The sequence below is a fragment of the Anas acuta genome, chromosome 4 (genome assembly GCF_963932015.1).
Source record: "Anas acuta chromosome 4, bAnaAcu1.1, whole genome shotgun sequence".
NCBI classification, from domain to species: Eukaryota; Metazoa; Chordata; class Aves; order Anseriformes; family Anatidae; genus Anas; species Anas acuta.
In genome coordinates, this window is record NC_088982.1 from 1,815,438 (window position 1) to 1,838,901 (window position 23,464).

A 23,464-nucleotide genomic window follows, 5' to 3' on the forward strand; every position below is an offset into this window, starting at 1 on the left:
AGGCTCGCACCCCTCTGCCAGGCCCTGCCTGTACCCACAGGGTCCCATTTTAACGAGGTTAACGGGCTGGAGCTGGCACCCCCGTCACAAAGTGCCAGGAGTTTCACACTCCTGGAGCTGCAGATTTTATTAAGGCGAAGCTCAGATTATCCATCCCACGCTGAATTCCAAATATTGGGCGTCGGGACCAGAACATGTGATGCAGCAAAGCTGAACTAGAGAGAGCTGCCTTGACGTGAGGGACAGCCTCCAAAACCAGAGGTGATTTTCACCGATCCCAATTGTTTAAATGACATGAAACCAGGGAAAAAAAAAATAATAAAGAAATTATTGTTCAAAAGGCCTAACTTACTGTACATGCAGAGCTCACTGAGGAATAGTTCAGTCCAAAGACCTGGGTTGGGCATCATGTTACTGGTAGTAGTGACTGAGTAAATTTTACATCATCCTACATCCCTTAATTGGTAGTCATATGGTCAGAATAAGACGCCAGGGGTGAGACTCACCCCCTCTAACAGACATCTACAACATCCTAAACGTTTTCTGCAGCATATCCTCTGGATGCTCTTTGTGTCAGCAGGCAGAAATTGGGCAGCTCCTCTCACCCCCAGCAGATGAGCAGTCCTGGCTGCACTCCAGCAGGGCTTGCTTCCCTCCACTGACTTCAGGATGGACCCTACACCATGAGTTCTGGCTCAGATTGGCCCAAAATGTAAAACACCCCGAAGCACCAAGCAGTGTTTTTGGGAAGAAAGTCACGTCTGTAGCACGTAGAGCTGGAGAGGTACAGCCACGCACGGCCCCACCACTGAAATCCCACTCTCTGAAATATGAGGTCCGTTCCAAACAAGAGGTGTTCTCACTGACATTATTTCCCTTGTATTTCACTAAGATACTGACAGATTTTATTGTTTTCCTAAGTTTTTGTTACAGATGGAGACCTCCCAAGTGCCCGCTGTACTGCACTCTCCAACACATCATCCTCGTTTCCAGCATCACATTTTTTCCTATTGTCTTCCTAATTATTAAAAGCATTTATGGTGGTCAGTCCGCTCCAGAAAGCATCCCTGGAAACTCTCTGGTGGTAAGAGGAAAGGAAACACCTATTTTCAGTGTTTCATTAACCCAAACACCAGTGCTAAAGCCGAGGCAGTTGGGTGCAGCACCTCTTGCTAAAACCCGTGCTGCTCCGTTCTGCTCCCCACCCCTACTCCCTTCCCCATGAGAGCAATCACTCACGCTTTGCATGGCTTTCTCCCACTTCTCTCCAGCTCCAGTCCTAAAACCCACATTCCCACTTCTTGCAAAGTGATATTTTACACAGAGACAAACGCACAGCACCATCTCCAGCCCAAGCACTCGGTTAGGGCTGTAAATGTACGCGTTTACGGTGCTGGAATCCCAGACCTTTTGGCTCTGCTTTTGACGTGGCTGAAATGTCTGCAAACCTGGTACTGTGCTTAAACCAACCCGCTAAGATTTATGGCAATCTGATGTCTGGCTTTATTAATAAACACGATAAACAGAATAACATATCCCACTGCCTGTGCTTGCTCTTCAAAAGGAGCTCTCACCAAGGGACCCTTCAAGGCCCCGCTCCTGACGGTATTTACCTTAGGAAGGTTTTAGCTGTAAGGGGACAAAGCTCAAATAACACATGCATGGGATAAATCACGAAGTGTATCTACACACAGATAAATCACAACGTGTATCAACACATTTCCTGCACCTGGCACTGAAATAAATCAGCAAAAAGAGGCACCAGAAGCTACCACCCTTGGATGCCACTAGAAATCTTCCCCATCCTAAGCACCGAGAAATCCCAACGCCAGGAGCTGCTGCCCGTCCGCAGAGCCACAAAACCTTGGAGAAAATGCAGGAGTTGAGGCTGAGACACCTGCCTGCACCGCAGGCATTGGGAACCGGATCGGAAACCGTGAGCCATTCCCACGAAATACACAGATTTACACAGATACAAACCCAGTGTAGGTGGAAAGAGAATCGAGTCCTAACCGATAAAAAAAGATAGCACTTAAATAACACTTTGCAGCTTTGCAGCACTCGATAAACATTAACTAATTAATCCTTACAGCATTCTACTGGAAAGATTTAAACAGAAGAAGCAGCACTCACAGAAAAGCATCGCTTACACCAGGGGTGGGGAAGGACTTGGATGCCATTACATGGTTTAAAGCACAGCTTTGGGAAGCAGGCTTGCTAATGCAGCTAGGTTGCTCGATATCAGATTCGTTTCAGCTTAGTTTGGCCATATGGAGCTTGCAAATCTAATCTGATTTGTAATCTAGATGTGAATTGAGATAAACTCTCCTAATCCTCAAAGGATGAGCTGAAGCAAAGCCAGTTTGCAACTGCGTAAGAGCATCAGGGGTAGAATTTACAACAGTTTATTTAGTGGGCATTAACCTCCAGCATGAGCTCCCCAGGTGCCTGCTGCCCTCGGATAGTCTGAAAATGATGCCCTAAATGTTTGAGCCAGCTTAAACCAGACCAGAGAACATTTAGACAGCAGAAAAGAGAAGGTCCAAGCCCTGTCCTTGGAGCATGGAGCAGGCTGCTCGCTCGCAGAGACAAGGAGCAGCAGGACAGCCGATCTATCTGTGCTTTATTGTATCCTGCAAGAGACCAGAGGGGAAAAAAAAGTACAGTTTACTGCAAATGGACCTCTTCGCTCTTCATCAACACTGTTAAGAAAAGCTATTATTCTGCAAAAGGGATGCTGTTTAGCCTCTGATAGATTCATTGTTCTCTGCTGGGTCTGGGACAGCGTGAGCAGCTCTTCCCGCTGCTAACATGATTGAGGGAAGAACACAGTAATAAATATATGCCCATTAAGCTGGTGAGCCTCTTTTCACTTCACTGATACTAATGGGGAAGAAATGAAACAGTTTCAAAACAGCAAGTTGCCAAAGCTGCATTTGGAAAGGCTGAGGAGTGAGAAGTCACAACTGACACACCACAGTTCATGCTCCGCCAACGCTCGCAGGAAGGGGCTGGCTGGAGAATAGCGAGTGTCTGTCTCCAAGGGACCATTTCAGAAAGCTGCATCTTTCCTCTCACTACAGATCATTCACTTTGGGGTGGTTTGTTGTTTTTTTTTTCCCCCCCTCTGAACTACCCCCTTATGCTGAAGCTTTCAGACCACAGTTGCAAAGGGTAAAAATCACGTAATATTGCTGTTTCACTGTTATCTTGATTTCTAACAAATATATTTTTATGCATCTTAACGTATCTGCATAAATAAACACATGCATAAATGAACAAGGAGGTTTCCTGCAGCAAATCTAGGGACCTATGTCCTGAGGTCCCCCCAAATCAGCCCGTGATCTGATGGCAGACAAAGAGGAAGGTGTGGATGGATCAAAACCTAAATATCTGCTGTCTCAGAGCTACAAGGATTTGTAGCAAACGATCCAGAGCTCAGGATGTTTTAATTCTGGTCTTAAGAAACTCAGATCCGTGTCCTACCTCCATCACAGACCTGCCTGACCCCCAGCAGCTGGAGCTGATGCGTGGTAGTGGCACCCACAGCCCCTCCGTGCCTCCCTCTTCTAGGCACACAGCATTCGTGCAGAGCAGACAGAAAATATTGGGAGCTGCTCAGCTCGCCAAATGAAGCATTTTGGGAGGGTGCAGGGGGGGGAAGGGAGCTTTAGTTTTTATTAAGATCAGCTCTCTGAACCAGCTGTGCCAGTGCAAGCGAGCAAGGAGGTGGGAACACATGGCCAGGAGGAGAGGAGGCAGAGACATGGCAGTGCTGCCTCAGAGCAGCTCACGCTGCCATGGCATCGCACTTCCCCTTGCAATATTCTGGGCACAGAACAAACCCGTAGCAGTTTGCGGATAAAGTTCAGGGAAGAAGAAATTCAATAGGTGCTGCCTCTGCTGGGGGGGGGGGGGGTAAAGATAAAGTCATCTCCACGAGACGAGCAGCAGCACAAGGGCTGCGTTAGTTAATTGCACAAGTTTTTCAACCTCTTATTGGTGCTGTGCTGATGGGAAACAAATGAAGATCTTGCAGGAAAGAAGCCCTGGTTCCTTGCACACGCAGCACCCTCCGAGGCTCCTGCTGGCACGGCGCTCTTCTGTGGCTCTTTGCCTCTCTCTGCTGGCAGGACCAAGGGGAAAAGCTGGGGCGCAGCTGCAGACCAGGACCAAAGGGACACAGGGAGGTGGAGGAGGATGGCAAATCTTCGTCGCTGTATCTCAGACTGGATTCCAGCTTCTGGTTAACACAGGTTTTTAGGACAGAGTGCTATGAGACTACAAATGGGGCAAATCAGGGCTCTGATCCTAACTGGACCCAGCCTGGTATCACACCAAATACTGACCTGCGGGAGTACAGACTTAAAAGCAGCTCAGCAGCTATTTCTGCACCAATTTAAAGGCAGAAGAGACCTCAGGGCTCAGTGCACAACAGAAAGGACTCGTTTTGCTGCACTTGCTAGCAGAGTATCTCAAGCATAGACACTATTGCAGGGAATTTTAGCAATGAAAACGAAAGTATAGGGCATTCTGGGGAGAAAGCGAGAAGAAACGAGCAGAAGCAGCTCGTAAGAAAATCTCCCCAGCACTGATGCAGACCTTCAGCTGGTGCTCTGCTGTGCCAGAACACCTTTGCCCACAGCCCGTGTTTGCCAACCCTTCCCAGGGCTTCACCGTGCACCAAGCGCGATCAGCACGCAGTGAAAAGCAGCTGTGTCATAAACCAGGCATGATTTAAATCCCTCTTTCTCTGATAGCCGCCGAGTGCTGCTTCCCTTAACTTTTACCACTGCTGACATGCCAGCATCAATCTGTTCTTCCAATCTGTGCTGGTCTGTTGGACAGGTTGGGAAAGGGACTCACACACACAGAGGACACAGATGCAATCCTACAAATTAGCGAAAGAAGCCTGAGGATAAAGGACAAAAGCCACATCATTATGCCTGCAGTTGGTACAGCCTTTTGGTTTTGAGGATAAACCTCAGCACCGACGCTCCTGGGCTGGGGAAAACGTCCCCCTTTTAAGCTCAGTGACTCTTCACCCGTGTTTATCGGGCTGATATTTGACAGCCACTGTTTTTAGAGGAGAGAGCACTCCCTGAAATGAAACCTTTTTACTCCAGCGGAGATTCCCTCCAGGAGGCAGTTGGGGGAATTGCCTGCCCTGTTTAGAATTGGATATGTTACAGTCTATACCTTCTGCTGCAAATTGGCTCCCGGTGCACTTGTGTGTGTCATTTTCACCTACCCACTCGCAGATCGCACCAGCCACCGGAGCTCCGTGCGAGGGGCCGGATCCTGCCAGCCCCGTCAGCTGCTGGTGGAAAGCAGCACTGAAACCAGCTTGCAGCAGCGGCCTCTTAACACATCCTGCTCCCTCGGGGCTGTAAGGAAAGCAGGCTTAAAAGGTCACTCAGGTGTAATGAGAGCTCACCTAACGAGGAGCACCAAGCGCTGGAGAACATCGCGAGGAGATGAAGAAACCCCGAGAGGAGAGCACTGACACAGCGGTACCTACAGGCTGGGAAAGGCAGGATGACTGAAGTGGTTTCTCCCCTTAACACAAAACCCACAAACCTCCCTTCTTGCCCTCTTTGTGGATCCTACTGCTTTCTCAGCTGGTCCCATCCGAAGGAGGAGAAGTGGGATAGCAGGGGACAGCAGCGGGCACGTGCCAGCCCTCCCAGCGCTCCTGACTCCTGCAGAAGGAGCTGAACAAAAGGCATCGATACACGTGGTTGCCAAACAGAACCAAAAAAATAAAACAGAATTTTACTAAACCCGTGAGTACTCCTGAAGTTTTCCGAGCAGGATTTTTGATTTCTAGACAGAAGAATCTTCGTATTGGAAGGTTCTCATTCCGGTACGAGGAACAGCTGCCTCTTCCATCAAACACTTGTGAAGCCATGGGATCCAAACATCCAACACAGAGGCACGCAGCACTCCCAAACCCCCCAGCAGAAGACCAAACCTCCCCAAAGCCTCCAGGGAATTTGTTCTCCCTGCATGTTTTACAGTTCTCACCATCTGGATGAAATATCTAACCCAAACGACCAAAAGAACAGAAATACACTCCAAATGGTGGCATTACCAAAAATATATATGTTTTTAAGAGAAAATGCATGAAGTCATAAGAGCCTGTCAGGGAGGAGGCTTAATTACAGCGTGGGGTATTGCCACTACTCAGAATGGTTTTGGTTGATGGGATTTTAATAAGCAGAAGTTAGAACCCAGCCACCTAGCTAAGGAAAACCAAGCCCGGCTGTCAAACGCTCGGAGAAAAAGTTGGGTAAATAAGCTGAGCTGAGGAGGAGGAGGAGTTTGCAGCGTGTCTTCTTGCCCAAGTACCCAGCACTGAATAAATAATCATCAGGCAGCTCCTCGTCCTCCGTTCTGCTGAGTGCACAGCAGAGAGCAGCCGCGGCAAAAGTCATCTTTTAAGGAACGTTTTTCTAATACGGAAGAAAAGCTCTGTTTTCCCTCAATAAAAAGCCATCAGCGGTCTGGCGGCTATCGACAGTTAAGACATTGATTCTTCATTTTTGCTAATGATGCCCAAGAAATAGGTTTTTACCACCCTGAGTTAATGGGCATGCTCCCGAGGGGTGAAATCACTCCAGTTCAAGAGGGAGCGCAAGAGCCGCGGGATTTTAGGCTGCCCAGAGAGCTCGGGGGGGCTCCTCCTTGGAGAGCTCAGCAGCTACCAGGATGTGGGGCTGAGCACCCTGCTCGGGTGGCTCTGGGATCCTGGGATCTGGGACTCTGGGATCTGGGACCCTGGGATCTGACCTGGAAGCAGCCGAGCTGGGAGTGGTGGTGCCTTCACGGAGAACTGGAGCGAAGCCGCGTTTCGCCTGGAATCTGGCTTAGAGATGGCCATGGGGAAGTGGAGCAAAGTCAGATTATGGCTCTTCGGGGATTTTTTTTTTTCCTGTAGATGGTCCATAAATGTTCCACTTCAGCTCATTTTGAAAAACCTGCTCTGGAAGTGCCGAAGAGAAAGCCTAGTCCTACAAGAGCCCTGTCAAGAAGATAAGCGTTGAGGAGACGCTTGGCGTTACATAGCTTTAGGCTCCTACATTTTCCATCCCTCGTGCAGTAAAACCATTTCAGCGAGCAATAGAGATTGTGCTGAGCTGTTGTTATGCTTTCAGCTACTGCCTGCCATCCTCCCCGAGAACCATGAGTTTCTGAATGAGGGGAAAAAAAAAGGAGTTTGAACACTGTCAAACGCGCCGCACCACCGAAGCGGATCAGTCGGGAGATTAGCGAAGCGGCTCTGTCAAAACAACTCGTCTTCTCCATCTCAAAGCTGATATTCGAGGGGGGCTGGTGGGTTGTTCAGGAAGCTAATACAGGAAAACTCTGCCCAAAGCCTTATCTTAAAGGCTCCCGAGGTGATTATGATTTTAATGGTGATTGTGAAGCCCGGCAGCCCATTCGGACATCTCGTCTACCCAGTCCGTGCACGCAGAGCGCATTATAAGGGTAGAGATTCCACCTCTAAGAGGCTCCAGCAACCAAAATCCAGAGATGAGCTCTTAAACAAAGAAGATGAAGTTGGTAAAGAAGATAAAGATCCTCTCTTGAGCTTCGCATGAATTTCTGCCCAGCCTTTTTGACCGTACAACTAAAATTGGGAATCAGCATCCATCAGACGCAACCACGTCACCGTTAGGTGAGCCAAGCAGGTACCCAAGTACGTTCTCCCTGCCTCCAACAAACACCAGGTGACGAGCTCTGTTCAGTCCAAAAGGGTTTGAATAACTAAATAGATAACCTTTCAATCAAAAGAATCGAGTTACCTCTCATCTGCCGGCACGTGGCCACTCCACCAGGGCCCCAGAGGTGTGCGAGACCGACCCGGTCATGTAAAACCAGGTGGCTCCCTCTTTTATTCCAACCTTAACTCATGCACATGAGCCACCCATTGCAAAATGGGCTAATTTCCCAAATCAGCCTGGAACAGCTGTTAATGCCCTGATTTCTGAGCCCATCCTGCAGCTTGTGCTACACGGAGAAGCCACAGAACTGAGCTTGAAAGAAAAATAGGACTTTTTGAGCACCTTTGGTTCCCAAGAGGGAAATCTGGGGTGAAATCCATGCAAGCGAGGTGTTTCCCCTCCCCCAGAGCGATCAGCCAGCACATGGTGTGTTCTGCAAAGGCACCAGTAATTAATGAGACTCGTCCAGCTGTGTAGATCTGGCACTCTCCTACTCAGCTCAGCACCGGCACGCTTCCAGCTCCCCCCTCCAGCCTCTGAGATAGAAACCAGCGGGTGCCTCCAGGAGGGGTTTATTTCCAAACTGGTGGCTCTGCTCGAGAGGAGGGAGATATTCCACCCCTTTAGCTACAATTATTGTCTCACCAGAGATGACCTACAGCCAGATTTTGAGGATTTTCGCTTGCTTTCGCGTGCAAGTAGCTTGTTCAAGCCACCCAAAAAGCGTGCCGAGGAGGAGCAGAGCGCTCAGACACACAGGGCTGAGGTTTTTTGGGTGTGCCCGGAGGAGCAGCACAGCCTGAAAGCCACACCAAGCCCTCATCCCCTTCAGGTCCTTCCAGCAGACCCCTGTCGGAGCGGTTTCGAAGCGCACAGTCCAGTTTCTCAGCCTCGCTGGGATCTACCCACGCCTTGCTCACCTTTCCCTGCGGTTTTCTTTAATTAATGCTGCAAAAAACAGTAAAACACAGCAACAAGCACGTGCTGCAATCCTGTGCCAGGCTCCTCTTGGGACAGCTACTTTATCTCAGTCAGCAGAAGCTCCTTAAACTCCTCCAATATAACCAACACTGCGATCAAAGCAAACCGTGTCGAGATTTTACTACAAAAAATATTATTTTTTTTCAACTGCTGTGCTAACATTTGTCTAGGAAAGACATTTCTGGCATCATTTTCTCCTTCCTCCTCTGCCCCACACCTTTATTTTCCTCTTGAAACCCTCCGGCTTGCATAATCAGCTTCGCCTCCTGCTTACGCTGCCCTGACTGAAGGAAAACAAGAAACGTGAGGCTTCTGCTTGCTCTCCCTCAGTGCAATTCTGAATGAACTCCGGGCTTGTCACTACGCAGACCCAAAATGTAGGTCAAAAGTCTGCGCGGTTTGCCTCAGCAAATGACTTCACTTCATCTGCCTGGAGGCAGATGGGAACTGAGTCATCCTGCTGCTGCATCATCCTTTGCTTTGCTGCTTCCCTCAGTCCTGGTTGCTTTTTTCTTACCACCAGATTACGGGTGAATGCAGGCAGAGCTATCCAAAGACCAGCAGAGCGATGCCTTGTACCACACACTGCACAGGGAGGGGATATCTCCTGTTTATTTTTCGTTAAAGCCATGCTTTTTTCCCAAAACAGCACCTACCGCACACGTAGATATGATTCAGAATGAATTCAGATGTCTTTTTTCTTCTTTCATTTATCTGCTACAGTCGTCTTTCATGAAAATAAGCTATTACACATGAGCATGAGAAGAAATAAAGGGGTTATTTGAGCTGTGGGACAGGAGCACGGTACCGTTTCCATCACTGTCTGCATGGGTCCTTTGCCACGGCCGCTTCGTACAGCTCCTGTCTGCCTGTCCGTGCAGCTCTGTGTTACATTACACAACGTAGGGCTCAAGGTTTTTGTGCTAGATGCACAGACACACGCTGCAGTAAAGCCCCTGGCTTGGTGCTGTGCTCAGGTGTGCACACGTGGATGAATAAGGAAAAGATTACGAGATATAAAATACCTGCGTTTGCAAGAAAAAAGGCTCAGAAAGGGGTCTGGCTCCTCTGCAATACTTACCTGTGCTTTCACAAGTTCTACGTGTTCATAAAGATTTGATAAATGCTCAGAAAATAGGGACTGACGGGGTCATGGAGCGACCACCCAACCCATCCCTCTGTCCCAAAGCAGAACCAGGTTTTACCCAAACCGACCCTTTTCTCAGCAGCCATCTAAACCAGGCTAAGATCTTTGCATCAGCGTGGTTTTTGCAGCTTGAGCAAGTCTAATCCAAGCCTCCATCCCAACTGAACGTATAATCCACGGTGTGAGGATATCCACATGGTTATGCGTAGCCCAAACAAGTTATTCCAGTGAAGAAATGGTAATTATTACTACCAACAGGAGCACAGAAGGAGAAAGTGCTGATGCATCAATGCTGCTGGCGCAAGAACCTACAAACCTGACCATGAGGTTTCCCTTATTTAAAATGAAAACTACATTTATTTATATTTTTTTTCTTTAATTCTGCAAGCCCATTTTGCAAGGGGAAGGGAAGCAGTAGCGTTGGCCAAAGGCAGTCAACAATCGTGCAAGTCGGGAAGCCCAAAATTTGACTTGCTCTAACTACAGTTTTTGTATGCTCATTTTGCAGACCCCGTTGCTGTCCTTTCTGTTCAGCAACATTTACACCCAAACGACCCAAATTCACTCCAACATGCTGGCAGTTGAGCTGCAAAGGACCCGAAGAACCACTGGAGCAGGCAGCAATCAGCTCAAGAGAGCCAAAATGGGATTTTTCCAGTGGAAACACCGAAATCATTCTGCAGCAGTGCATTCACTGCAGATGCAGCTTGAAGCACCACCTCGTTCCCCCATTTTTAGGCTACACGAAGCAGTAGAAATGTAAGAAAGGCTTTTTCCTCTCACCTCTTTGTTGGTGACTCCCGGGGGCAAAGTCCCATGCTTGTAATCCTCCAGCAGCTGCACAGCTTCCTTCAGGCGACTCTGCAAGCACAAGGAGCACGGGTTGCAACGGACTCGAGTTATAAAATCCTATCTCCTTTCATAAAAAACACTTTATGATGGGGCCTTTCATAGATTTACACATGATATAAAAGAGAAGAGATGTGTGGACATTTGCTTCGTTGGTTGGCACAGCCTTGATATCTAACCGTATATGTAGCATAGAGGAAGAGGGAAAAAAAAAAAAGGAAAAAGGAGAAAATATAAAAAGTCCCCTTTGCAATGCCTCTGCAGAGGGCATCATACAAACCTGACAGCCTTCACTGAGACCTGATAAATCTCAGAGCAGAATGAGGTCTCACTTGAAGGCAGAAAATGGATGGGTTATTTTACATTATGCCCTAACGTGTCCACTTTACCTTACTAAATGGCTATTACTCCACATAAACTCTCAGATGAATATTTCCTGGTGATATCGAGAGGGAAAGCCCTCAGCGCTGAGCTGTGCTGTTTTTCCACGGGGCTGCTACATATTTGTGCAGATGGGATATATGCAACCAGCCTTCTCCTCCCTAAAAACACCACAAGAAGCCCTCAGTGCAGTTAAAGCGAAAATCTGGCCATCGGCGAGCGTGCCCGCGAAATACCCTAGTAAATAAATGCATGTGTAAGTGAAGATCTTCTTCATGTTGTGATAAAATAGAAGGATAAACGCATTTCATGTGCTCGAGTGGTCACAGGAGCACTCAGCCTTGCTACCAGCCTGGCAGACGTACTCCCAGGACAGCTACTCATACCTATATAAAAAGTTTTCTCCTGTTGAAGCAAAGTTTACATATTTATTATGTACGTATACTCTAAATAAGTTTGTACAAATTCATATCAAACCATGTCTAAGCACCTATTTAATTTTTTTTTCAATCCTTTACATATATAGAGCTCTTGAAGTGAAAAGCCACGGGGCAGACACGTAGAGCTTCTTTACTCCAAGCTACGGAGGAGCAAGGCAGGGCACAAAGAGCTGCTTCGGTGGGGTTAAATCTGCTCATCCGAGCCTGCAGAAGGCACCAGATCGCCGAGCAGTGCCTCCCAGATATCTGAAGCCAAACAAATCACTCAGCCGAGCGTTTTCAAAGGACTCCTGCAGGTTATCTGTCACCCAGATGAATAACACCGCCTCCGGTTTGATGTTTCTGCGCTGCCTGTTGTTTTGGCACCTTCTCCAATCCTCGTTTTGTATTTAGGAAGTGTCCCCTGGCATATTTAGCAGCGTGCAGCCGGACTGCAGCTCCCCCGAAGCCCCCTTGGTTTTGGCACAGCGGTGCCACGGCGCAAGGCGAGCATCCTCCGGCTCCGTACGTGCCACCGTGCTGCAGGAGACTCCTCTGCCTTTCATCCGAACTTCAAAGACTCCTTTGTGCTTCCCTTGGAGGTAACAAGCAGTGATGCCAGCCTGAAAACGGCGACTCATGAGCGACTGCTGTCTTTAAAACTCCCGGCACACGATGGAAAATTGGCGATTCCTTTACGTCCCAAGGTGAGAGCGTTGCCCCTGGACCTGTGGTTGTTCTCACACGGGCTGAGCTCGCATCCTCAGCATCACACGTGTCCAGCCCTTGCACTTCATGCTCCTACAGAGTTCATCCCTACCTGTTCTTGGCCTTGGAGATGAGGCTCATGGGTTTGAGTGCTGACACCGAGGTCGGTGCTACCACCTGAGGCTCTCCGGTGTCACTACACACACAACAAGTGGCAGTTTTCCCGTTTTCTGCCCAATTTCTGTGTTTTCAGGCTCCCTCTGACTGAGCCTGTCCCACGCTTTGTGCCTGGGATGCCCCACCAGGCTGCTGGTTGTCCTCACACTCCACCACGCCACGTGCCCAGGGCTTCAGGAGCAGCCTGGGCTGCTCTCAGCAGGCAGAACATGGATCCACTCCGGTCCTGGCATCATCCTTGACATGTAGCACACTCATCGACCACCCCGAGGGGCTCCAGGTCAAGTGCTTGACTCTGGGCAGAAAGGAAGGGTTATGAATTAGGATGGCTTTTCCCCAGGATGCGTTATTCTTGTAGAAGGATGGGGATCTTGTACAAGAAGAAGAGCTGGCCTTGAGAAACGAGCACCTGGGATGAGATCCAATGGCACAACCACGTGGTTGAGCACTTCTGGGCTGGCCCCAATTCCTGCCAGGTCCTTGGGAGCTGGAAATGACCCTCTAGAGGTAAAAGCACGGGATGGTCACCACGAAACTGCGAAGCAAAGGAGTATCATGAAAAATAAATAGGATTTTTAGGCTGTTTGTAGTATGAGCAACAGCTATCCAAGGCCACAACAGGACGTTAGCCTCTTCTAGTCCTTGGTAGCTCCTTGTCTTATCAGCCCCGTGGTTGTTATCCCATATTAGCTCACGTAGGAAAAGCCAGCACCACGCCCGAACACCAATAAAACATAATTGCCTGTAGGATTTCGGGTATTCCGATAATCCAGAGGTGAAAAGCCAGAGCCACCTGACTGCCTACCGCCTGCAGAGCTGGGGAAGACAACCCTCCTCGCCTCCGAAGCTGGGAAATCAACCAGCGATGCCAGCACAACATTCTGGAGAGCCATTTGGGCTCATTATCCGGGCGGTTTTCTGCCGCTGAAATTACCTCCACTGTGTGCCTTGCAAATTATCCACACAGAACAGCGTGTAACTCTGAATGAAAAACTGGAAGCAAGAGATGAATGGGTCTGTGTTCTATTTTTTTTTTTTATTTTATTTTTTTCCTCCTTCTCTTGAGGAAATCTTAGTAGTTACTATAACAACCCTGGCCAGATCCCATCTTGTTTGGTGTGGTAACAAACAGCAAAACAAAAAAGCCCGATTTCGCTTTTTTTAAAAAAAAAAATCGCACTCTTCGTGAATTTCCCCTTTCAGCTCCGTGGGGGGAAGAGGGGAACTTTCTCAGAGAAAAGTCCCGGGCCAACGCTGCTGACGGCTCCCGAGGCTTACAAAAAATTAGGGACAGAAAGCGAGGAAAAACGTTAAACGCAAGGACCCCGTTAAGGAGCTGCCTTTCACGCAGCCTTGAGGTCTTCAGATGCTTTCAGCAGACAACTCAGCCTCAAAGTTTTGTTAGGGAAAAGGCACGATTGCCTCGTTCCCCCTCTAGAAAAGCCAACCATGCTCTTTTAACTAAAACCTCCAAAAAACAGCAGCGACAAAACCCAACGGCAACAAAAACCCGGGAACTTTTCTGCGTGCAGCAGCTCAAGATGCCAGGCAGCTCCGCTCCCTGGCTTTTAGCACGAGGAATCGTTATTAAGAGAGCTGGTAGTGTCTAGGATGACCCTGCTTCTCCCTTTTAACGAGGGGAAAACGAGGTCTGCCTACGAGGTCACGCCACCATTTCAATATTTATTGTTGCTCGCTTCTTCTACTGATATCTGTAGGAAGAAGTGTTACTGGGATTTTTACAGCATCGCTTCAAAAAAAAAAAAAAAGTGCAACCACAGTTTTTTTTTTTTTTTACTCGGGTGTATCATTTCCTTCATACCCCTTTCCTGGTAAAAACCTAGAGCACTTCTAGTGGTGGATTACGGGGTCTCAGCTCGCACAATAGGGTGCGAGACGGACCATCTGCACCCGGGGAGCGTTCTCACAAACCCCAGCCCAGAAGCGGTGCCAGGGATCCACCGAGCTCAGCACAGCACCTCGTGGCAGAAGGCCTCAGTCTCATAGGAACACAGCCCCCAAAAAACCATGAGCTAAAGCTCAGGTCCCTAATAAGTGTGCACTGGGCTCCCACTGACTGAAGTTGGCTGCCAAAAACCAGTCCTTGGCTCAGGCTGGCTAAACCAGCTCAGCTGTAACCCTGAGGTTTCAGAGCAAAGAACAAACATAACCTGCCTTGACTCGGGGCAGCTCACTGCCCAAAACACGCTTGCAGAACTCCATCAGGAGAAGAATCGGTCTTTGTAGAAAGAGTTGCTGAAGGATCACGTTATTAGGGGCTCAGTTTGGTGCTGCAAAGAAAGGAGGAGAAAGAACAAACCCGAAGATGCCAGGGGGACCTTAGCCTCCACCACGCTGAGCTGATCCGTCGGTGGCATCCCCAAATCCCTCGTGGCTTCAGCGCTCTGGTGAGGTAGAGGACAACCACACGGAGTCCTACAGAAGACTGCACACGTGTATAAATTTATATATTCGTATCAGACACCTCCTTGCAGCACGAGAGCTCTCCTCCTGTTTTTTTTCCACCTTGCCCCCTGTGCGCGAGGGCACGCCGATTCCGTCTCCCAGCTCGGCGCCTCCTCTCCTCTTGGAGCTCAGCTGATGCCTACACATGGCTCAGAGCTGCCTCCAGAACCCCATATGTGCACAGAGAGACCAGAATAACAGTCATTATGCCAGAAGCACTACAACATTGCTGTTACAGAATCAACAGAGGGAGAGAAAGTGTCGGGCTTCGCACTCCAGCCTTTTAAGACGCAGCCCAGTGATGGGACAGGGCTCGCTGGGACACCTCGAGCCTCGCTCTGCTGGACCAGTGCTGCTGCTGGTGCCAGCCCCACGCTGACCACTGCCTACCTGCGAGCTCAGGATCCCACCAGCCACGACTTTCCTGGCGCTCGATGCAAAGGAAGAGGCTCCTGGCCACCGGCACCACAAACTCAAGGCGGGATTTGGGAATCCAGCTGTGCTCTGCCATCAGCTCCCGGCTCCGTCTCACTGCTCTGGGGATGATACACGCGGCAGACTTGACTCCAGCTGGCCCTATTGTATTGGATCTACAGTGACAGACAACAGGAGCCAGAAACTTTTTTGTTCAAGTAGAGCCAGCAGATGTGACACTGAATAAACACAGACAGTCAATCTGCTGAGTAAGAAGGTATCGTTCGTATAAATAACATACATCTAATCCTGCTTCCATTTTAAACCCAAATATGGGAATGCAAGATGCTCGGCGCTCTGTAGATGTATGCTCTGAACAATGAGATCAAGGAAAAGCAGATAAGACGCAGCTCGGATTCATCCTCCTTTCCCTTTTGCCCTGAATCGTTATCAGATCCCCAGCTTCCCCCACCAGGAGCTTCCCGCAGAGCGTTAACAGTCTGTCCGGGCTGATGTCAGATGGGAGAAGTTAGCCTTGTAAAAATACCTGCCGGGGGGCCCTACTGCTTCTTGATGGACCCTAATTACGGAGCAATTAAAAGCATTTCTCCAATCGGTTGAGCCTCACACGTTCGGGAAGCAGGCGTCGCACCCACCCAGGGGTTTCTCGTGGTCTGGTGGGGCGTGACCTCTGCAGGGACACGTTTTCTGCTGGTTGGAAACGCCTGCAAATTTGCAGCTGCAAAATAAATGATGTAGAAATGGTTAGAAAGCCAGCCACGAGATGGATTAGCACGCAAAAACTCCTCTTCAGGGAGCACAGGCCGTGCTGACACAAGCTCGGTGCCTCGTTGCAACATCCTATGCAGTCGGAAAGCCAAGTGGAATTGGTAGGTGAGTTACAGATATTGTTCTACCAGAAACCCCCAAATATAAACCCAAAGAAACCGGTGTTCAGCTGCCCCTGCCCTGCACAAGCAGGTGGTTTTTGTGAGTTCAAACCTCAATACTCCAATATCTGGCACGCATCCCTTGAGGATGAATGCTCAAGAACCTCTAAAAGGCGAGGAAGTTCTTAACCGAGTTCAGAATTTGCTTTATTAAAAAGGAATAAATGAGTAAGAGAGGACTGTCATTGAGACTAATTAGACTTGATATCGCCGTGCTGGGTTGCTCCCACTCCGTGGAATCGCTGTCTCCTTCCCCAGAGCACAGCCACCAGTAGGATGCGATGATGCAATTAAAAAAAGGACACAGGAAAAAAAAATATATATATATTATTCCATTTCCCAGCCTTTTCCACGGGATTAACCTCCCTGCTCATTAGAGACTCATTTAGCTACTTTTTTTTTTTTCCCCCCATTTGCCAGCGAGCTCCTCCAAGACAAACAGCAATTGATTTGTTCCCCGAGAAGCCCGGGCCTGAGCGATGCAGCCATCTGTCAGGGGAAGGAAGGAGCTCTCCGTCAGCGGCTGCTGGTTCATCAAACCCCTTTTAGATTTTTAATTTGCCACTTCGGTTCTCGAGTGAAACCAAACAGCTCTCAGCTCCACGCTTCGAAGCACCAGATCAGATCCGCAGAGCCCGGCCACGCAGCTTTCTGTTCGGGGAGGTGCCCCCCAAACCCCCAGGTGTTGGCATCTGCTTGGCCAAGATGCTTCCCCAGGGAGGAAGGGCTCACAAAACGCACTGCAGAAGGTCTCCTGAAGCATTTCTGTTATTAATTCAGACCCCCAAGGGAAAGGGACGAGGGTATTCCCTTCCTTGGGCAGCCACCAAGCCATTCCTGAAGACCACGGATGTCAAAGCCGTGAGGTTTAGACCCCAGAGAAGGAAACCAAACCTCTCGAGTTTGTTGGGGTTCTGTTTGGGGTCCAGAACTGCTCGAGTTTCCAGGATTTTCCTCTTTTTTTTTCTTACGTCTCGCCTTCTTCTGAAGAATTGTGTCAACAGAGCCTCTGGAGAAATTAAATTATGCCACCTGATGGCCCTCCACCTGCAACCTTACCAATCCCTTAAGAAACTTCCAACACTTTGACAAGGGAACAGTGGGAAGGTTGAAAACCACACAGCCGAGCTAAAGGAGGGATCATCTCCTTTAGGACCAGAGCAGTTATCCAACTCGCAGATGGCTTACCCAAAATCAAGACATCCTCTACATTGAACAAGCAGCAGGAGTGAGGTAAGTGCCCTCGAATGCAGATGAGATTCAGCCCTTTGAAAGTAAGGAATTCATGATTTCTTGTGAAACCATGAGAAAACGGTAGCCTGCCGGGATCCTAACCGAGCTGTTTTCATTCTGGGAGCAGAACTGACAGTGAAACACTGACAAAGTCACGGGTTTGGGGTACACAGTGAGACCAGACTGAGTTCCAGTGCTCAGACTACTTGAGCTTTTTCATCATCCTGCCACAACCACAGCGTAAAATCCATCCTAAGTGGGAACACGTGAGATTTTCTTCAACCTATAGTGTAAATGCAAGAAGCAGAAGCACTAACTCGACCAAGTTCAAATGTATCTCCCCACTTTGGGGACACACAAGAGGTAGGTTTGAGAATTCTGTATTTTGTCTGTATCCATGGCATGGTAAAAACCAAGAGTTTGGTCTTGGTTTGGGTGTAGTGGGTTAGCCACCTTAATAATAATAATTATAATAACAACAACAATAATAATAATAAACGCATGCTATAGATTTAAATGGAGATTTGAGAATGAGGATTATGGAGAATTATTGAGGATTATTGAGAATTGTTGAGGATGAGGAGATTGAGAGTGAGGTTTTATTACACATAAAATATTCCTAAACTAAGAGAAATTTATCCAAGCAGAAGGAGATGGATTATCTCCACCCAGCAGAACTTTCCTCCAAAAAGAGAAGAGAATAACCTATTGTATAATAAAACACACCAAAAAGATGGCCAGGAGAAAGGTGAGCAGAATCACCTGCATCTTTTATCCCACCAGAAGAACCTCTCCTCCGTGAGACCTCCTGGTGCAGGCTTTTTGCATCAGCTTCTGCATTTCAGAATCCAAAGCATGAGAAGGGAGAGAGGAGGCTCACAAGTTGCACCCAACAGCCTCTGCCTCGCCACAAGTGCACAGTGCAGGATTCCCACGCTCTCACACCTCCACCACACACTGCTCTGCTCTTAACACAAAATTTCTGCTAAGATAACAGCAGCACCAAGCCTTCACCGTGCAGTTAATTGGTTTGGATTCTGACCCGTGTGCTCACATCCTCCCTAAATAAAAGCTCTAGCACCTGCAAAGCGCCCTGGATCCTCAGGTTGGGATTTTTATTCATTCATTTCATGACACCTGAGGGCTAGCAGCACCTTTCTGAGATCAAAATGTTCTTTTCAAAGAGGCCACCTCCCCACGCTGAGCTCTGTATCGAGGATGGTGGCTTTTGAAAACTGATCTCCTATTTGATCTGAACCTGGGCTTTTACAAATGGAAGTATAATCATCAGTCTGGTGGTGTAAAAACAGCTGTTTTACTGTCTGCAGCTCTCCAAAAGATACTCAGAACTGCACAACACATTTTAGCCTTGTGTTTTTGGAAAAAAAAAAAAAAGCTAGCTGATTTGGGGAAAAATAAGAATTGTTTAAAGTTACAGCAGATCTCTTCCTCCCCTCTCTAGTGTGTAAGGAACTGGACTCAGTCCATCACTGGCTGTAGTGGACAGATCTGCTCCCAGTGTTCTGAGAACCAGGCAAAACAAAAAGAGAGAGAGAAAAAAAAAAAAAAAGGAAAAAAAATCTGGCTGTCAGGCAGGATTTAAAACCACCAGCCATAGGTCTTCTAGGGGATTTCTCCCAATTAGCTCACGATTTTATGAAAATGGAGAAATGCAATAATGCTGGGCCACACTAAAAGAAATATAAGCAGGCCAGGAACTCTAAAGCTTGTTAAAAACAGGCTAATAAATAAGGAAAAACTACTACACCTTGCTCAGAAAAGGTCTTCTTGAGCAGCCACTGAAAATCTGCGGCTTGTGCCCACCCAGCTCACGTCCTCCACGAAGCGTTAGGGTTTGCTCTCTCCTCTACTCACCTGTATTTTTTTTTTTCCATTCAAATTTGTAGGCACAGAGGGAGAGGGGCAGGATCCACCAGGGGCTAATACAGCAAGCAGCTGCTCAGCCCTATTAGGGCTTGGCCAGGCAATCAATCAGCCACCAGACACAAACCCACTGGAAATCTGGCTTCCTTTCCGCTGCTGCTCACAGGAGAAATTGGTTTTAATCCAAACCTGCCTAATAAAGAGTGTTTTTTGGAAAGCAAGGGGCAGACACCTTACCTCAGTGACAAAGAGAGTGCGCGGATCGATGATGTCCAAGAAGTGCCTGAATCTGCCATAAAACGAAGTCTGGAAGAGAAGAACAAACAAAATGTGTTCAGTGACAAACTGCCTTTCATCTGCTGCGCAAAAAATAACTTATTTCCTCCGCACAACTACGGTGAAGCTGAAAAGCAACGGCAGAAAAGCCGTTTGCTATAACGACAGGAGGGCTGGAAGGGGCAAGGCTCCACCTCGATGCTGCTGAAGGAAGCCCCAGCCCCTGGGGTCTCCTCCTCACCCCACTCCTCACGAGGCAGGTGAGAGATGGGACTGAGCACAAAGCCACTTCCATGCCTTGAGTTCATTACAGGACTGTCCAGGTGCTAAATCAGGGCTGGGTTTCACGGTGCCAGCCTGCAGGAACGCAGAGTAAAAGACAAACTGTGAGCCTTCACGATATTCAAAACAACCAAAGCTCGAAGGTTTGGGCTCCTTCCTATTTGCGTGCTTGGAGAGAATCCAATTAAACACGTTCCCAACCTGCAGAACGCTCAGACGTTGCAGACACCACACTGAACAAAATAATTGGTAGGGTTTTTATAGAATGAGAGCAAAAAAAAACCTATCTTCAACCCCGCCACGCTCGTGTCGGGCAATGCTCCCTGCTCCCAACATCCTCACAGCCTAGGGAGAAGAAGAACTGATGACCAAGTGGAATAAAGCTGAAAAAGGGTAAAAAATGAATGGGAAATGTTCTCTGAAGCAAAACAGCTCTTGAATCTGGAACCACAGAGACAAGGGGAGGGTGAGAGACCGGTGCTGAGCCTGGGCTTTGGGATGCCTCTGCACAATGGCCACGGGGAGACAAATCCCTTTGCCTGTGCAGTGCAGGAGCTGCTGGAAATAAAGGGCTGCAATGTGGCCACGGCGTGGGGATGGCATTTAGTCACAGCCTGGAAGTGTTTTGTGAAGCCTGCTGGTGCTGCTCCGCTGAAATCATCAAGCACAGAGGCACACCGCCGACACCGCTGCCTGGTTTGGGCAGAAATCCCTCCCCAAACGCAGCTCCCGATGGCACTTCTCGTGTCCTGCACTAAAAAAAAAAGAAAAAAGAAAAAAAAAACCCTGCGACTGAGCACAAACAGCTTCACAGAACTTCAGGAAAAAGGAAAAAAAAAAAAAAAAGCCTGGTGGTTTTTAATTAGCGTTGATTTAATTAACGCTAATTCTGGTACTTTCCAGCTTTTTGAGCTTGGCATTTCGCTACCTTGCTGGGATTTTTCAGCACAAAAACCTATGCGGGTGCCAGTGCCCTGTAATCAATGCCCTGTGCTCCCTTCGTGCTGCCACGGGTCCTCTCCTCTCTCCCACTGCTCGTCCTGCGCTCTGTGGTCTCACGGGGGAGCCCCAAAAGCCTCACGTCTCACCCCAAAACGAGGGAGCCGTCTCCAGGTGGTGCCTGGAGCAGGCTGCTCTGTGTCAGACAAGTCCAGGGGCAAGGGAAGGGCCACCTGAGTGGGGCCACGGATGGCACAGCCAGGTCCTGAGCAAGAAAACTGGAGAATAAAGACCCCAGCACCATCACACGGAGCTGCTGAGAGCTCCTCAGCTACTCCCACGTCCGGGCCAAGATTTTAAAGAGCAGCTCTGTTAATCAAAAAAAATTTAAAAAAAAGGATTTAATTGGTGTAAAAAGCACTTTGCTGCTTCTCCCCCTCACAAGCGCGCACAAGGAGGGCTCTGTCACAATCCCAACACTTCACTTGGGGAGGAAAAAAGCCAAAAAAAAGCACCTTAACCTGCGGGGACAGGCTGATGTTTGACGCTGCCTGCTTGCTCCCTGCCTTCCCGCGATGGCAGCATCGAGTTTAATGGTGAATAAAAGCCAGGAGGAGTTCAGAAGACCATGACAAAACTCCTTCAGGGGAAAGGAGAAGCCCCTACAAAGAAAGCAAGCTGGTTTAAAACACTTGGAAGAAATAAATTCAGAGATGTATTGCAGAAATATTTTTCTTATTCTTTCCTAGTTATTATTTTTAAAATCTATTCAACATTTAGTGTAAAGCTAGATAAGAGCAGACACTGCCATGCCTCCTGGGGCTTCTGCAGCAGGGATGTTTCACCAAAAGCCCCAGCCTTGGGAAAAATGAGAACCTGATGTCAGGAGAAGCAGAGGATTGCAGTTCCCGGCTGTCACACTTTTCTTCTGCAACTTCTTGAAGTTCTGCTGCTGCTAATGAGCCCTTGCCTGCTTTTTAAGCTCTTTAAGGTGTTAGGATGCGTGTCGCTCCCTGCTCCGCCGTGCCTTCTTCAGCTTTGAATCATCCAGGGACTGCTTCCTCTCCCCTCCCCTACCTGACCCTTTTTCCATCATCCCACGAGGCACAGCAGGGGATTTCCATTCCCTCCACGCTTCGCACTTCAGCCAAGCAGCCCCAGATTTCAACAATTCGGGATGTTTGCTTCTCAACAGGATTATCTCCAGGGACGGAGCCCGCAGAAGCTTGACCTTCAGCTCCCGGCTACCCCCGGCGCCTCGCTTGCCGCTTTATTCCTGCAACATCTGCTGGAGTAAACTGTCACTGGGAGGAAAAAAACTGCGTAACGCAAATTTCCTGTGATTAATCGGGGCTATTTTGGTAGCGCTTCTCACCAGCCTGCACGCAAAATGAAGTTGTGGGAATATTAATTCCCTGCCACGGCACGGCAGAGCATTACAGCCCCGGCTCCGTTCAGTCGCTGTGCTGCAGGATCCAGCTGAGTCCAGGACAAACGCTAGAAGAAGCAAAACGTTCCCTGCAGGCTCCAGAAATTTGGAGAAAAGGGTCAGTGACCACTAGAAAGCACTCATTATTCACCTGCCTTTAAAGAAGGGGGCATTCCTCAAAACCCCGCGCTGGAAGAAGAGGGGACGTGCACACCTTTACTCACTTAATTACAGAGCGATCACAAAAGGGATTTAATTAAGCCAGAGCAAAAGGCACGCAGACTTGGGTTTTTTATTTTTCTAGCTAAAAATCAGGCTTAGGTCAGCTTTAAATTAATTAGGAGGAGGTTTAAGCTAAAGCAAATAAAATACATGTTATAAAATACAAGCCATCGAGCAGCTGCGTGCAGGCAAGGTTTGGCTTTGAAATTGCTCACACGTTTACGATCCACCCCAATTACATATCCAGGCTTAAGCTATGGTCCCCTACAACACCCCAACGCTGACTTTAGGGTATTTAAGGGCCCAGAATCTGTCCCTGCATCTTCACCTGCAGCAGCAGGCAAGGGTTTAGATGTCCTCAGCCCCAAGACAAAGAGGCAAATCTTCATTTTCACCTTCTCACGGCTGGCACTGCAGCTCGTGGACTTGTCTCGTGGCCAGCAGTTTGCTCCTGGGCTGTTTTAGCCCTACACGATTCCCAAATGCTGGGGAAAGCCTTCAGCTGCCCAACCCAACCCAACCCACGAGGTACAGGGGTTCCCAATGAGGTTTGGGGTGCCAGGCACCCGGCAGGGTTTACACCCTGCAGCACAGGGCACAGAGAAGCCAACTCCCTCTTGAAACTCCAGCCCCAGCTGACAGAGATGTAGAAGAGCCAGTGGAAGGCTTTTTTTTGGCAGATCCTACAAGGTCAGCAGCCAAACACCAAACCCAAAGGTGGCTGCGCTTCCTCTTCTCCTCTACAGCAGCCACAAACCAGCCTGAAACGTCCTCCTGTAGCCTTGTAGGAAAATCCCTTCTCCGTCGTGGTGGTCTCGTTCATCTTCGGTGGAAAATAACTTCAAACTGGGAAGCCGGAGCGGGAATTTCTGTGTAACTTCATGGTGTTATAGCACAGCCCTGGTTCCTCCCGCTGCCTGAACAGGGAGAGTAGGAGGGGATGATCTTCAGCACTGACACCCTTAACGAGATGTTTCCGA

At 48.6% G+C, this 23,464-nt stretch overlaps 1 protein-coding gene across 4 annotated transcripts in view; it reads right to left on the minus strand.

The window, feature by feature from the left end:
• The window catches only part of SFXN5 (sideroflexin 5), a 78,432-nt gene that overhangs the window by 52,080 nt on the left and 2,888 nt on the right, over window positions 1-23,464 (minus strand). For all 4 annotated transcript variants that reach the window (XM_068679502.1, XM_068679503.1, XM_068679505.1 and 1 more), the window contains exons 2-3: window positions 19,574-19,642; window positions 10,639-10,716 (exon numbers count right to left, since the gene is read on the minus strand). In XM_068679502.1, coding sequence (XP_068535603.1) covers window positions 10,639-10,716; window positions 19,574-19,642 — 147 coding nt within the window. The remainder of the gene's footprint in view (window positions 1-10,638; window positions 10,717-19,573; window positions 19,643-23,464) is intronic.